We start from the raw sequence: 14,809 nt of genomic DNA on the forward strand, positions 1-14,809 counted from the left end.
CTAGTGCATGTGTACAAAAACTGAGAGGCACCTGGGTGGCTCAGTCAGTTAAGCCTCTGACTCTTGATTTCAGTTCAGGTCATAATCTCAGGGTCATGAGATCGAGTGCCTGGGGTTTGTGCTCAGCACAGAGTCTGCCTGTGATTTTGTCTTTCCCTCTGCCCCTCTACCTCCCACGCGCTCTCTCTAAAATCAGTGAATCAATTAACCTTCAAAAAAAGATGAAATCAGAATATGTTCTGTAGATTGTACCAACGAAAACGTTTCCTTTTTGATACTGTATATATTATAGTTATGCTAGATGTTACCATTGGGGAAGGCTGGGTGAAGGGGACATGGGACTTTTTCATACTATTTTTCAGCTGCCTGTGAGTCTCTAATTATTTCGCCCAAAAGTTAAAAAAAAAAAAAAAAAAGGCCAATGACTCAACAAAATAATTGAAGCAAACATGATAAAGTGGTGGTAGATTCCCAGGCTTTGTTGTAATCATGCTTGAACTTCCCTGAAATATTTCCCAGAATTAAGAAAAATGGCATAAGGAAGATATTTCTTTCTTTCTTTCTTTTTTTCCTTTTTTTGTAGCAGTGGATTAAAAAATACCTAGGAATTGTCCACAACCTTATTACGAGTCAGAAGGGTGATAAAGCTGCCAATGAAACATGGATAAAGATTCTAGTTACTGAATATAATTCTATACTCGCAACTCACAGCAAGCAGGAAAGTTTGAGGGGTTGCTTCATTAGAAGGTGATAGTCATATTCCTTTTTATGTCAGAGATGGTGCAGGATGTGGAAACTGTCATAAAAATAGTTTGAGGAACTGGAGATTTCTTTATGTAGGAAAAAGAAATTTTGTAGGTTATACAGCAGCTCTTTTTCATATGCTTTGGGTGCTGTCATGGAGATAAATTTGACTTTTTTTTTAAGGGAGGCTTAGGACAGATGGTGGGGAGGGCTGGTGAGACGGTGGGAAGAAGAGACAAATAGACCAGTGGAATAGAATAGAGACCCAGGAATGAACCCTCACACATATGATCAAATGATTTTTGAGAAGGATGCCAAGACCATTCAACGGGGGAAAAGACAGTCTTTTCATCACATGGTGCTGGGACAACCGGATATCTACATGCAAAGAATGAAGTTGGACCCTTACCTCACACCACATACATAAATTAACTCAAAATGGAGGATGGACCACAACGTAAGACCTGAAGCAAAAAAAAAAAAAAAATCTCTTACAAGAAAACATAGGACAAAATCTTCCCAAAATTGGATTTGGCAATGATTTCTTGAAATGACACCAAAGGAATAGGTAACAAGAGAAAAAACAGACAAACTAGACTCCATAAAACTGTAAACATTTTGTGCATCAAGAGGCACTATTCAGAGTAAAAGGATAACCCATGGAATGGGAGAATATGTTTGCAAATCATATATCTGATATGGGTTTTATACCCACACTATATAGAGAACTCCTAAAACTCAGCAGTGACAACAACAATAACAAAAAAAAACCCAATTCAAAAATGGGCAGAAGGCTCTAGTAGACATTTCTCTACAGAAGACAGACAAATGAAAGGATGCTCAATATTACAAATTATTAGGAAAATGTAAGTCAAACCTTCAATGAGGTACCACCTCACACCCATTAGGATGGCTACTGTTAAAAACAAACAAACACCCCCCCCAAAAAAAAACCCAGAAAACATGTGTTGGTGAGGATGCGGACACATGGGAACCCCTGTTCATGGTTGGGAGTGTAAATAGTGCAGCTGCTGTGGAAAACTGTATGGTGGCTTTTCAAATAATGAAAAATAGAATTTACTGTGTGATCTAGCAATTCTATTTCTGAGTATGTACCCTCAAAGAATGGAAAGCAGGGTCTTAAAGAGATATTTGCACACTCATCTTCATTGCAGCATTATTCACAGTCGCCAAAATGTGGAAGTAACCCAAGTGCTCTGTTAACCAGTGAATGGAGAAGGGAAACGTGGTATGTACCTATAAGGGAATAGTATTCAACCTTAGAAGGAAAGAGAATTCTACAGAATTCTTAGAAGGAAAGAGATATGCTACAATGTGGATGGACCTGGTGGACATCATGCTGAGTGAAATAAGCCAGTCACAAAAAGATCAACGTTGTACTATCCCACTTACATGAGGTAGTTTGAATAGTCAAAATCCTAGAGACAGGAAGTAGAAGGGTGACTGCTAGGGTTTGGGGCGGGGAGGGGAGAATGGGACCTGCTTAACAGGTACAGAGTTTTGGTTTTCCATAATGAAAAGAGCTATGTGGAGGGCTGGTGGTGATGGTTGCCAAAGAACACGGATGTACTCAATGCCACTGACTGTACCATCAAAAATGGTGAAGATGGTAAACTGTATGTTATGTGTATTTTATCACAATTTTTCAAAAAAGGGGAGGCTGGGGACAGATGGCTGGGAGTGCTGGGAAAACAGAGGGAGCTCCCAAAGTTCTGGTAGTGATGACCAATGGGGTGGAGAAATCACATGAATGCTCCCTTGGATGGAATGGAATGTTTGACAGAAGGTGGAGGAATGTAATTTTGGGGACGCTAAAGAAAAAAATTTCCATAACGATTGATCTCCAGAGTAGGTGACAATTCCAAGATTCAGAGTCTAGATGTAACTGATGTGTGCCAGACCTTGCTGTTCATGAAAGCACAGACAAAGCCATAATGACCCCATACCCAAATATCTATACGTAAGCCAGACTCATTCAACTGAACGTTCTGGAATCCCCTCTTCGGGCATGATCATGATTCCGCTGCATGATTCCCTGTATCCATCTGGCTTGGGGGTTATAGGTGAGCTTATTTTCTAAGGTCCCTTAGACCAAGTTCTGGTACATGGTGAGATAGTGGTAGTGGGGGGAGGGCACTGCCTCATCAATAACCAGAGCTCTCTTCTGCCAGTCACCTGTCTCTCAGCAACCTGGTTGGTATGGCCCTCTGCTCCTCTTTTCTCTAGCTGGGTGTTGGCCCATGATCTGCCTAAATCAAAGGCTTATCTTCTCAAACACACCTCTCTACTGTATATCTCACATGTCATATGTCAACAGGTTTGGACGCGGCATGAGAACATGATAGATATTTGATATTACAAATATCCTGGGGAATTCTTACATAGAGAGCCCGTGGGCGGTCATTACATTTCAGAAAAGCCTGGAAAATAGTGTTTCTATTGTAGAAGGAGTTACTAAATGTTTTAATGACAAATGTATAGTGTCTTAGAACTTCCTGTCCTGAAATATAGGATCCCTCGAGGAAGCTATACCATTCATAATTGTTGGAGTGTGCAATTTATGTTGTGGTTCTTATGTTGCAAGTCCCCCAGGGAAGAGTTACCTTTGCAGGGAATAAGGAGGGAACAGAGAGATCTGAGTTGTTCACCACTGAGTCGGAACCCTCATGGACAGTTGGTGGGAATGCAAATTGGTACAACCCCTATGGAAAACAATACGGAGTTTCCTCAAAAAATTAAAAATAGAGGGGCACCTGGGTGGCTCAGTTGGTTAAACGTCTAACTCTTGATTTCTGCTCAGGTCATAATCTCAGGATTGTAAGATTGAGCCCTGCGCCAGGCTCCATGCTGAGCGCAGAGCCTCCTTAAGATTCTCTGTCCTCCTCTGTCCCTCCTCTACCCCTTAAAAAAATAAAAATAGAATTACCCTATGATCCAGTAATTCCATTACTATTTACCGAGAGAAAATGAAAACATTTAACTTGGAAAGATACATGCACCCTATGTTTATTGCAGCATCATTTATAATAGCAAAGAGAGGGAAGCAACCCAAGTGTATCATCCATAGATGAATTATAAAGAATATATGGTATATCTATAAAATGGGATATCACTCAGCCATAAAAAAAAATGAGATTCTGCCATTTGCAACAACGTGGCTGAACTTAGAGGGTATTATACCCACTGATATAAATCATACAGAGAAAGACAAATACTATATGATTTCACTTCCCTGTGGAATCTAAAAACAAAACAAAGGAACAAACAACAGACTCTTAACACACTGGTGGTTGCCAGAGGGGAGGTGGGTGGGTGGGGGATGGGTGAAACAGATAAAAGGAATTAAGAGGTACAAACTTCCAGCTACAAAGAAAAGAAATCATGGAAATGAAAAGTTCAGCACAAGAGATACCATCAATAAAATTGTAACAACATTGCTGACAGATAGTGGCTACACTTAACCATAGTGAGCCCTGAGTAATGTATGGAATTGTTGAATCATTATGTTGTACATCTGAACCTGATATAAGTCTGTATGTTAATTGTACTTAAAAAAAAGAATGTCAAGTGATGCCTGTGTATGGCCATCAAACACATTCCACTAGAATGAAACTGTAAGCAACTTAAGATGTAGTCTGTGAAATCCATAGCAGGAGAGTTTCTAGCTCAGGTCCGTGAGGGGCCATGGGACAAGATGTTCCTTTCCACAGGCATGGAAGTAGCCAAGGTCTCCTTCAGAGGTGCTTGGGAAGTAAAATGCAGTGGAAACTTAATGTAGAATGAGGTGTTGGCAACCAGAAACAAGAAACTAGGTATATAAACGTGCCAATGGGGACGCCTGGGTGGCTCAGTTGGTTGGCGACTGTCTTCGGCTCAGGTCATGATCCCGGGGTTCCAGGATCGAGTCCCACATCGGGCTCCCAGCTCCATGGGGAGTCTGCTTCTCCCTCTGACCTTCTCCTTGCTCATGCTCTCTCTCACTGTCTCTCTCTCAAATAAATAAATAAAATCTTAAAAAAAAAAACATGCCAATGTGAGTACATTCTTAAAAAATAAAACACAGCACGAGCTCTTAGGCTCAATACTACTTTAGTGAGACACACAAAATAAAACCAGGTATATTTCTAAGGCCATGTGTTCCATTCATCAGACCTGGTGCCTCTGGGAGAGAGGGAAATGCGGTGGGCTGGGTAAAAGAGAAGACACAAATCAAGAAAAGGTTTCATAGGGGCTCCTGGGTGGCTCAGTGGGTTAAAGCCTCTGCCTTCAGCTCAGGTCATGATCTCAGGGTCCTGGGATTGAGCTCCACATCGGGCTCTCTGCTCAGCGGGGAGCTTGCTTCCCTCTCTCCCTGTCTCTGCCTGCCTCTCTGCCTGCTTGTGATCTCTGTCTGTCAAATAAATAAAATCTTTTAAAAAAAGATTTTGTATGGGCATAAACTTGATTAACCAACTCTGTGCAGCTGAGGTTCCCACCCCCACCGTAAATAAAGGTTTTCCCTTTGCTCACATCCAGTCAGACTTAGGGATTGAAAAGGTATGTACTTAGGATTTAAGGCAGTTATATTCTGCATATCTTATACATGGTGTGGGTGGCAAGTGTTAGTTGTCTTCAGTGTCCGGTGGTTGACTTCCGCTGGCTGGCTCAGTTGGTAGAGCGTGTTACCCTTGATCACAGGGTTCTGAGTTGGAGCTCCATGTTGGGTGTAGAGATTACTTAAAAATAAAAAAATCTTAAAAAATTATGTATACTCCTCTTATTCCTTAATAATACGCTCCCCATCTTCCTTTGTGAGCAGGTAATTCCTGGTTAGTGTTGTATGGAACTTCTGGGAAGGCTAATTAAAAGGGAGGAGGCATGTGCCATTTTCTCCTCCTTCTCTGTTGTTGGCTTGGAATGTTGCCATGATGGCTGGTACCCTGGTAGCCATCCGAAATCATGAAACAACTTTAAGAATGGAAACGACATGCCTAGAAAGATAGGAGTTGCTATCCTGATATCTATGAATCTGCTCTATAAGAACTTGATGACCCAGACCTAGTCTTCTTTAATGTGAGAGAGGAACATACTTCTATCATGTTCAAACCAATGTTATTCTGGCTTTTTTCCTATTATATGGAGCCAGATATTCTCTTAACTGGTAAGGTGAGTTCTGAATAGCTGTCAATTGGAGAGAATTTCATTTTTCTTAATATGTCATTTCTTAGAAGAAAGGTTTCCTGGAAATACTTTTAAAAGTGCCCCCTGTTTCTTCATCTATCGGGGGGTTTCAGAGGGTACTAGTTATACCTTTGCTGTGATTTGTTTTAATTTTTAGGATCTTTTTCTTTCTTTCTTTCTTTTTTTTTTTTTTTTTAGAGTTTAATTATTTGACACACAGAGAGAGATAGTGAGAGAAGGAACACAAGCAGGGGGAGTGGGAGAGGGAGAAGCAGCCTTCGCGGTGAGCAGGGAGCCCGATGTGGGACTTGACCCCAGAACCCTGGGACCATGACCTGAGCCAAAGGCAGACACTTAATGACTGAGCCACCTAGGCACCCCTTTAGGATCTTTTTCAATTATAGAAGAATCATATTCAATAAAGTATAAAATGATCTGGACTAAACTTGGAGGCAGAGCAGAAGTCTGGCAGCAAGCCCAGATGGCACGGTTTCAGGATTCAGCCCAGAGCTGGTGAAACCCTCTCCTACCCACTTCAGTCGGATGTGTGCATAGAATGAATAGACGTGATCTCAGGGTCAGGTGGCTTTGCTGATGGATAGCTGCCAATTGGCCTGATAACGTAGGCAGAGCTCTAAGTAAGCACTTACATTAATTCTATTACTAAGCACAGTAACCTGCTGAACAGGCAGACTTTAAAGATCAGAGGCAATCCGGTGGACTGTAAAAAAGGACTGAAAAAACTCTCAATTGAAGGGAGCTGGCATTACTAATTGGTGATTTTTCTTCCTCTTCATTTTGTACCTTTTGATTCTTTTGAGGTTGTCCAGACCTTTTCCTGGCTTAAGGAAACAGGTTGGGCAACCTTAGAGAAATGTACTTAATTAGTATTAGTGATGGTGGCAGGTCCTGTGAAGCCGGGAAGCATCCGGAATTAAAAGGCTTGAAATTACTCACTGGACCACTGCCCTCGCAGTCAGGCTCATCAGTCCTCTTTGCTGCAAACAGATCTCTTCCCTTTCTAGACTTGCAATTTGGGATCTCTTTTGGCTTAGCAACTCACACTTTCCCAGATGTAATTTTACTGAAAAAATAATTTGCATATGCTTCATTGTGACAAAAGAAATGCGTGCTTATTGTAGAAAACTAAAATTCAGTTAAGTGAACAACAACAACAACAACAAAGCAAGCTAAAACATTGACACTCCCATCTACCTAAGGGCAACCATGTTTAACCCGTTGGTGTGTATCTTTCACACCCCCTTCTGTGTGGTGTGTTTGTGCATGAATTTTAACTACAGGGCAGCAAAGTCAATTTTAACAAGTATAAAGACAGTAATTAATGAAATAGAAAACAAAACCCAGTAGATCTGATTGGGACAGCCAAAGGCTTATTCTTGAAAAAGACTGGTAAAACAGATAGATCTTTATTGGTCTCCTCTGAGGGAAAAAGAGAAAAACACACAAGTGAACAACACTTGCGGTAAGAACAGAGACGTAACTAGACAGAGGGAGATCACAAATCTAAGAGAACACAATGTTTGTAAATGTGTAAGGATGCTACCAAAAAGTTCCTGGGAAAATGCTTGGTGACTGGTGGAAACATGTGGAAGCAGTCTACTAACAATGAGGAATCCACTCCATTAAATTTGGGCACTTTTATCTTAAGGTCAAGGTCCCAGGGTGTGGCCCCCGGGTAGGTGGGTGAAGGTGGTGGCTGAGGGATGGCGGCCAAGGATGGAGGAGAGTTCAGCCACATTGAGGGTTTGCTCGTGCACCACTAGATAGACCAGCATGTGCTCTGCAATGCTCATGAAGTACCGCATTCAAAGCCCGTCTTCAACATTCTAGAAAGGTTCAAGTTCTGCATTAGCAAAGAAATCACAGATCAAACTCCTGAATCATTTGCAGCCATTTTTTATTCCAAACTTGTATTTTTGTAAACCTGCATTTCCCAAACAGTGCAAGTGAATTAGAAGTGACTGCATAGACTTTAATACATGTGACTTTGTAAGGAGGAGCACCCCTCCCACCAAAATTCCTCAATGGAAATGTATATGGATGCATCAGTCAGGTTCTGGAAGTGAAGTTAGCGTGGGTGTCTGCCATGCAATTAATCACTCTTAAAGCTTTTAAACTCACTCTGCCCATCACACCGTGCACATTAGAATTTTTTAAAAAAAACCTTAACAAAGTCTGAAATCTAGATCATTGTGCTATAAAGCATTGCACCACATGGGAAATTTGTCCATTATTCCCCTAATGTGCTGAAAATCAGAAGACATTCTAGAAGGTTCATATTGGCCCTACTGGCTCTGTATCCTCCCTTCAGCCATTCTTTGTTTCAGAAAATATTCTCCATTCTGTATACCACCCCTCTAAATAGCAGAACAAAACATCCCGGAAACCCCTGTCCATTGGAACATTTCTGAAATGACACTCACTGCCTGCCTTCTGTCTTCTACAGGGCCCTTTCCCTGCATGACGGTCCTTTTGAAGCGCCTCTAAATTCCGGAAGTTTGAGTCAGGGATAGTAGGTTTCACCAGATGCACATTTCCGACATGACTTATGTGTAACTGCATTCCCCCGGCCATCATGCCTTTTTCAAAAATAATAGTCGAATAACCTTTAAAAAATGACCCTGCTAGGGTTTTAACAGGTGGCATACAGCACACATATCATGGGGGATCTTTTATATTTCCCCATTGAAAACAGGTCTCGGATGTTCCTGCTAGTTTTCTGTTTGCTTTTAATCCCTTTGGTAGGCTATGCGTGACTCGGTGAAGGAGGACTATTGCATTTTCTACAACATGTACCAGACTTTGGAATCCTCCCGGTGATGGAATTTTCCTGAAGAGCTGACTGAAAGAGCAGATTCCTGATGTGTGCCTGTCAGTTCCCATAAAGTGGACCCACTCCCTTCTTCTAGCGCCTCCTTGTTCCTAACTTCATGGCCTCTTCTTGGTGACAGGTCTAGCACTCACGGTGCGGATGTTCCCAACTCATGAGTCCCATTATCAACGAAGCGTTAGAGAATAATTTTTGAACAGAGGGCAAGATTTTCCTCAATTTTGACCAAGGTCCTTTTTCATATTTAAAAACCGTCTCCGTATTTCTGACAGCAAAAACCATACTGAATCTGTAACTAAAAGCAGCAGCAGCTGTGAGAGAGAGTATCTGATAGGATTCCACAGTGGACCCGTACGAGTGGGAAGGTTAGAAACTGGAACGTGCTACAGACTTTTAAAAGAATATTCTGGAGGAGTAATGCACAGATGCCATTCACCCTGTCTGCTTCCCCGGAGAACCTACCGAGAGCTTCTGAGCTGTGTGGAGCTGGTAAGATGCCCCGCCGAGAGCGGGCTCACGGTGTGCTTCGCTGCTTCATCGCCGTGTTAAAGCGTTCCTTGTTGACTCACCTGTTACTCGGCCCCATCTAACACACAGAGGCACCAGCCTTCCTCAGACAGATTCCTGGAGTCATTGCCAAAGTTTGCTTCTGGTGATGCCAAGGCCATTTTTTTTTTTTTTTTTAAACTGCCTTATGAAGTCTTCGTGATCTCCTGAGTATATGACTACTCACGTGGGTCTACTATTTGGAATGGACCAGAGGCAAAGAGATCCTGGCTCCGAGACTGCCCACAGGAGCAGAGTGAGTCACCCTCTAGCCCACCCCCAGTGCGTCTGCCCTCCCTTGTGGGAAGCTGGTTAGTGGCTATAGATGCGTTTGTCCGAAGCTACTGATGGCGCTGATCCAGGCTTGCCACTGGAGAATCTTCAGGGGGTTTATGAAAGGACGGCGTGACACAGTGAACGAGAATCCATCGCAGGAAAGCTACACACGGGGTCTCCTAAAGGAATCCACACTCCGCACTCCTCTTGCAGGGAGGTCTGGCTCTCCAGGCAAAATGTGCCTGCAGTGTTCTCGGGGGAACTTGCAGCAGATGCATCGTTTCTGATGCACTGCAGGGGCCCCTAAGAATCCTCGAAATGAGTGACTAAGACCCACTCAAAGCTGCCCTTACTACTTTGGAGTGAAGTCTCAGGTGAACTCTGAGAGCTGGTTTCTTTGCCTGCATCTGCCCAGCAGTTACCTCTCTGCCTCCATCCCTCCATTAGGAGCAACATCCCTGACTTCATTCTAAGACCTGCCTCATTCATGCCACGGACCCTCTGGCGTGGCCATCTCTTCCCATATTCACCACGAGGGGTCACGTAATACATACACCATCTTCCTGCATCAGAGTCAGCTGTGTAATGAGGCAAGAAAAGAAACTCATGTTCCATGCCGGGTTCACAGCTGTCCAGCATCCTCCTGATTCTGCCCCAGCATGAGACGTCTTTGCAAAAATGAGCTGAATACGGGCACAGAAAATCTGTCTCCTCTCTGGAGTGGAGTTCTGTGTTTTTGTACCGATGTTCTCACACCCCAACATGTTAGTTTCCAGCAAACGCAGCCCTGTGAGAAAGATCCTTCATCTTTCTTGTCTCATTCCCATTTGATGTCGTTTGTTAGGTACTGGGGGCCTCCATGGGCCGTAATAAGGGGCCATAATAAGAGGACTCTGTCAGACCCTGCTCTTAGCCATGTGTTTTTTCTTTTGGCAGATGGTTTGTGGGGACGGCAGCCAGAGCTGCCCCAGTCACTGAGTGTTCACGATGGACCAGGCGCAGTGCTGAGCACACTACACCCGTCGTGTCATCGCCCTTTAAGAAAATCACCTTGCACTCCGAACCGGGCAGCAGTGCGTCTGATAATACACACTGTCAAATGGGGAGACTGGAACCGAAGGCCACAACTCAGCATTCGCACACTCGGGGGCAAGGCGCATGTCAGTGCTATGCCCAGATCCCTGTGCATCCTTTCTTTCACATTGTTTCTGGAAGTCCCCCGAGGGTGGGGGCTGGGTGCATTTCCAGCTCTCCTTTAGAGGACCACCTTTGGGCTATCGGAGCCGGTCTGCCAGCAGGAACCGAGAGTGGGACGTTGAAACCTCCTGTGGGTGCAAGAATTTGAAAGCTCAGCTTCCTTGCCTCAGTTTGGGACCGCTCCTCACGGGATCAGGCTGAAGCTGCCCTCCACGGGATGTCCTCTGAAATGGCACCCTCACCTGGTTTCCTCTCCTTTCCTGTCCTGCTTCCCTCACACCCCTACTGCTGTCTCCTGGGCATGGGACGCTCCCTTAATCGGTTGCTTGCATACAAATCCTTGTATCAGAGTCTGCTTTTTGGGAACGGCACTTCAGACCCTATTTTAAAAACAAAGGACAGGTTGAATGGTCATCTCTGGGAAGGGATCTGCAGTCACCATGAGCTGGGATAGCAGGAATGGCAGGGAAAGTGGAGACCTCTGAACTCGATGAAAAGGCCACGTATCACGGCATTCAGACACAAGTCTGGGCTTGGTGGGCTCCGATGTAGTCCTTGTGGTATGTGGACCCTGACACATGATGTCCAGGATGAGATGCCCTTCTGAGGTTTACCAGATGACCAAATGGCCTTGCTCCAAGCTCTCATCTATCAATCCAAGTGGAAGGAGGGTGTGATGTCTGCTGTGTAGGTGATGGAGAGTGGACCTGTGCCAGGGTTAGGTTTTTCTATCCAAATGCCTGCTGGAAATCTTGCAATGAAAGCTACATATGAAAAACCACTTATAGTTCTTTAGCACATTACTTTGAACTTGACTCCTGGCCATGAAGAGGTGAATCATCTCAGGGGTCTCGGCAACCCCACAGCTCACATGCAGCCCCACAGCTTGGTGGATTCATCCCACGAGGTTTCTTCAGATTATTTTATCCGCACGTCTCTGGTAACAGCAAGTTCCAAAGTACGATCAGGTTTTTATCCTTCAAAATTTGTATGAACGCACATGTCCTTCCAAGCTTTCAGGCCAGATATCAGTGCTTGAGTGAATTATAGAACTATTTAATAGAAATAATAAAACATTGATACAAATATAAAGACATAATCAGTATAAAAGGCTTGTATTTATAAAAATACTTTTAGGTAACAGTTTTCCCCTGAGGGTTGACCACGCACGTTGCATCCATAAATATCGCTCAGCTCTGGTGCTTGCTTTTCCCAAGTTCGGAGTTCATCTCTGAAAGGAAACGGGTGGTGGCTCCAGTCCCGTGACCTGGCCGGAGAGGCTGCCCCAGGTTGGCTCCTGGGCTTGGTAACGTGAGGAAGAGAACAGCGTCAGTGGGGCCTCCGAAAAATCTGGAGAAGATTCTTTCTTCCAAATATGGAAGATACAAAGAACAAGGACGACGGGTGAAATGACTGGGTCACGTGGCTGGCGTGGCAGGTCACTGGTTTTTCTGGACCCAGTCCCAACCATCTTCGTTCTCTTTCCGGTTTTTCTCAGCTTCAATGATTTCTTTGTACCTTCGGCGAAAGAAGCCCATCTGAAAGACAGAGAGGGGAGAAGATAGGTTAGAATGCTGGAGAATCAGTAGTGGTGGTCCCCTGGGTGAGGAGGAGGCATGATACACTCACAGACCTGGGTGGGCTCGGAAAACCCCTGGGATGAGACCGCTTTAGAAAAAGCATTTTTGTGGTGCTACCTTCCAAATGCTTGGACTTCCTGCAGGCTATCTTATGACTGACTGTTCCTTGTAAAGTGCTTCTTGTGGCGTGTTTCCCAAATGGTATACCAGGGAACCCTGGTTACTGACCATGACTCAAAGACATGTATTTGGGAGCAAAACAGGTTTTGTGGTCAAATAAGGTTAGGAAATGCTGCGTTCTTTCTTCCTTTGAGAGTTATGGAAGGCACAGGAGAACAGTCAGTGTCTAATAAAACCCTTAGTAAAGGATCTAAGATACTCAGGGACTTGACATTTCCTGAGTTCATTTGGCTTTTGATAAACCCATTATTATCCTGGGAGACATTAGTCATTGGGTAATTGATAAATGCTGCTCTCCCAGAATAGGCTGGTAAAAGTGTCTGCAGTCTATCTCACTGTCCCTCTAGATCTTTCTCGCAGACCTACGAGACATGCCTTGCCTGCACCCCAGCCAGAAGTGTGGACTCCCCGAGATTTGGCACCTCACCGGATCTAGGATGGCAGTTTGCTATAGCTTAGTTCTGGAAACGCCTTCCCCTCTGACGCCTTACAGTTTTTCACATACTGGAGGGCGAGTTTCTAGCTCTTCTCACCTGGTCTTCACTGACTGCTGGCGGTAAGCCATTTTTGCAGCCCAGAGCTGATCTTCTCCCATGCTCAGGGGGACAAGGCATGTCTCATCCCTTGTTCACTGGCCACTGTTTCTGAGGTCAGACATCCGTTCCTGCCTCTGCCCTCAAACATGACTGGCTGTGGGTTACTCCCGCCCCCTCTCTTCTTGGGTATGACAGCCCTCAGGTACATGACTAGCTTCCCCGTGGAACATGCTGGCAGGGGTAACTGGTGTTACAGCATCTTTCTTGGCTTCCTTCTCTTCCCTATCTCACTTCCCTGCTCTGATCAGTGTTTCCTGGGGTCACCTTGTGAATCACTTACCTGCCCTCAAACCCCTGTGTCAGCCCCCTTGAATGGAGGGACTCCAACAGCCATACATGTTCGGTCTGCTGTTGGCCGGTCTGTGCCACCCAGGAAGAGCTCACCCCAGAAACGTCTGCAGAGGGTTCCAAGAGCAAGTGTAAGCCCTGAGCTGGGGGGGTCATCACGCAAGCCCAGCTCTTGGGCACACATCTCCCCCAACTCCTTCAGTCCGAGCTGAGCCACAGTCTGGATGGTCACAACTCTCCCCCCACCCCGTCCCCCCCGTCCCCAAGAAGGGGCTGACTGGCCTCGCTGAAGATGAGAACTGTCAAGACGGCTGTCAGGAAGCATTTCTACCCACGTTGCCAGGAGAACCCCGAGGGTCCGCTTTGAGTGGAGTCAGGGAAGGGGTGGGTGCGGTCTGAGTGACCAGGAGGAGGCTTTCTTCAAACAACTGGCGAGGGCCTTGTGTTCTGAGCATCCCTCCTCATGGGCAGTTTTGCAGACAGACCCTGGCTTCCCAGGTTCTGCAGCCCTGGTGGTTTCTTCTCGGCACGCACCAGAACCCCATTTTCTGAGCCTGCCCTCCACGTCCCGCCCCTCCCCCACCCCCTCACTTTCTCCCTTCTTAAATCTCTACCACCTTCTCTGCAAAAAATGTGGAACAGGGGCTTGGGCTGGATATTCTGGTAAAAGGCCCTCAGAGGACACCGACAGAAGGTCAGAAGGGCAACCCTCACCTTACTGGAAAGGTCTAAGGCATTACTGCTTGGAATACTGTTAAGATAAAGATGTGGTTGACGGGGCAAATGTGTCACAGGCACCTTCTGTGCTAAAGAGCACATAATCATGAGGCTGAGGCTGGCTGTGACTGGGAATGAGATTCCGGAGCACAGAACTCTGCCCACGGAGGGTGGCCTGCTTCACGGGTCCCACGTTATGCACTCTCAGTTCCAGAGAAGTAACTCATCTCTACTGTGGTGCTAATCAAGCCGGATTTCAGCTGTGCCCTCGTTTTCTTTCCCACTAGTCTTAAGTCTTAGGACTCCCAGAAGGTAGGATTTCGCCTGTTTTGTCGCCGGAGCTGAGCATATCCCCTGAACCTGGCAGGAGTGATAAACGGCAAAAATGCCCTCCATCCTGCATTCCCCTCATCTAGGCCCTTTACCGCAGGACTCTGTGGCGGTTCCCAGCCCGAGGCAGGGGCCGATGCCCCACCTTGAATCTGCACTGTGACTTGTTCTGACAATTTGGTTCCACACTTAGGCCTCAAGAGGCCTGGCACGCTTCTGCTTGCTCCCTCAGGACCCTGCCTGGCCTCCATATGACTAAGTCCAATCTCAGGGAGAGTGCACCCAGCTGAGGCCTGCCTAGACCAGCCAACCCCCCAGCCACC

The 14,809-nt window shown here is 45.4% G+C and overlaps 1 protein-coding gene across 1 annotated transcript in view; it reads right to left on the bottom strand.

Annotated features, from left to right (window-relative positions):
* Positions 1-7,826: 7,826 nt before the first annotated feature.
* The window catches only part of ITGA9 (integrin subunit alpha 9), a 327,427-nt gene continuing 320,444 nt past the window's right edge, over positions 7,827-14,809 (bottom strand). The window contains exon 28 of the mRNA XM_047740712.1: positions 7,827-12,333. Within this exon, the coding sequence (XP_047596668.1) occupies positions 12,235-12,333 (99 nt within the window). The 3' untranslated portion in view covers positions 7,827-12,234. The remainder of the gene's footprint in view (positions 12,334-14,809) is intronic.

The sequence above is a fragment of the Lutra lutra genome, chromosome 1, assembly GCF_902655055.1.
Source record: "Lutra lutra chromosome 1, mLutLut1.2, whole genome shotgun sequence".
Classification (NCBI taxonomy): Eukaryota; Metazoa; Chordata; class Mammalia; order Carnivora; family Mustelidae; genus Lutra; species Lutra lutra.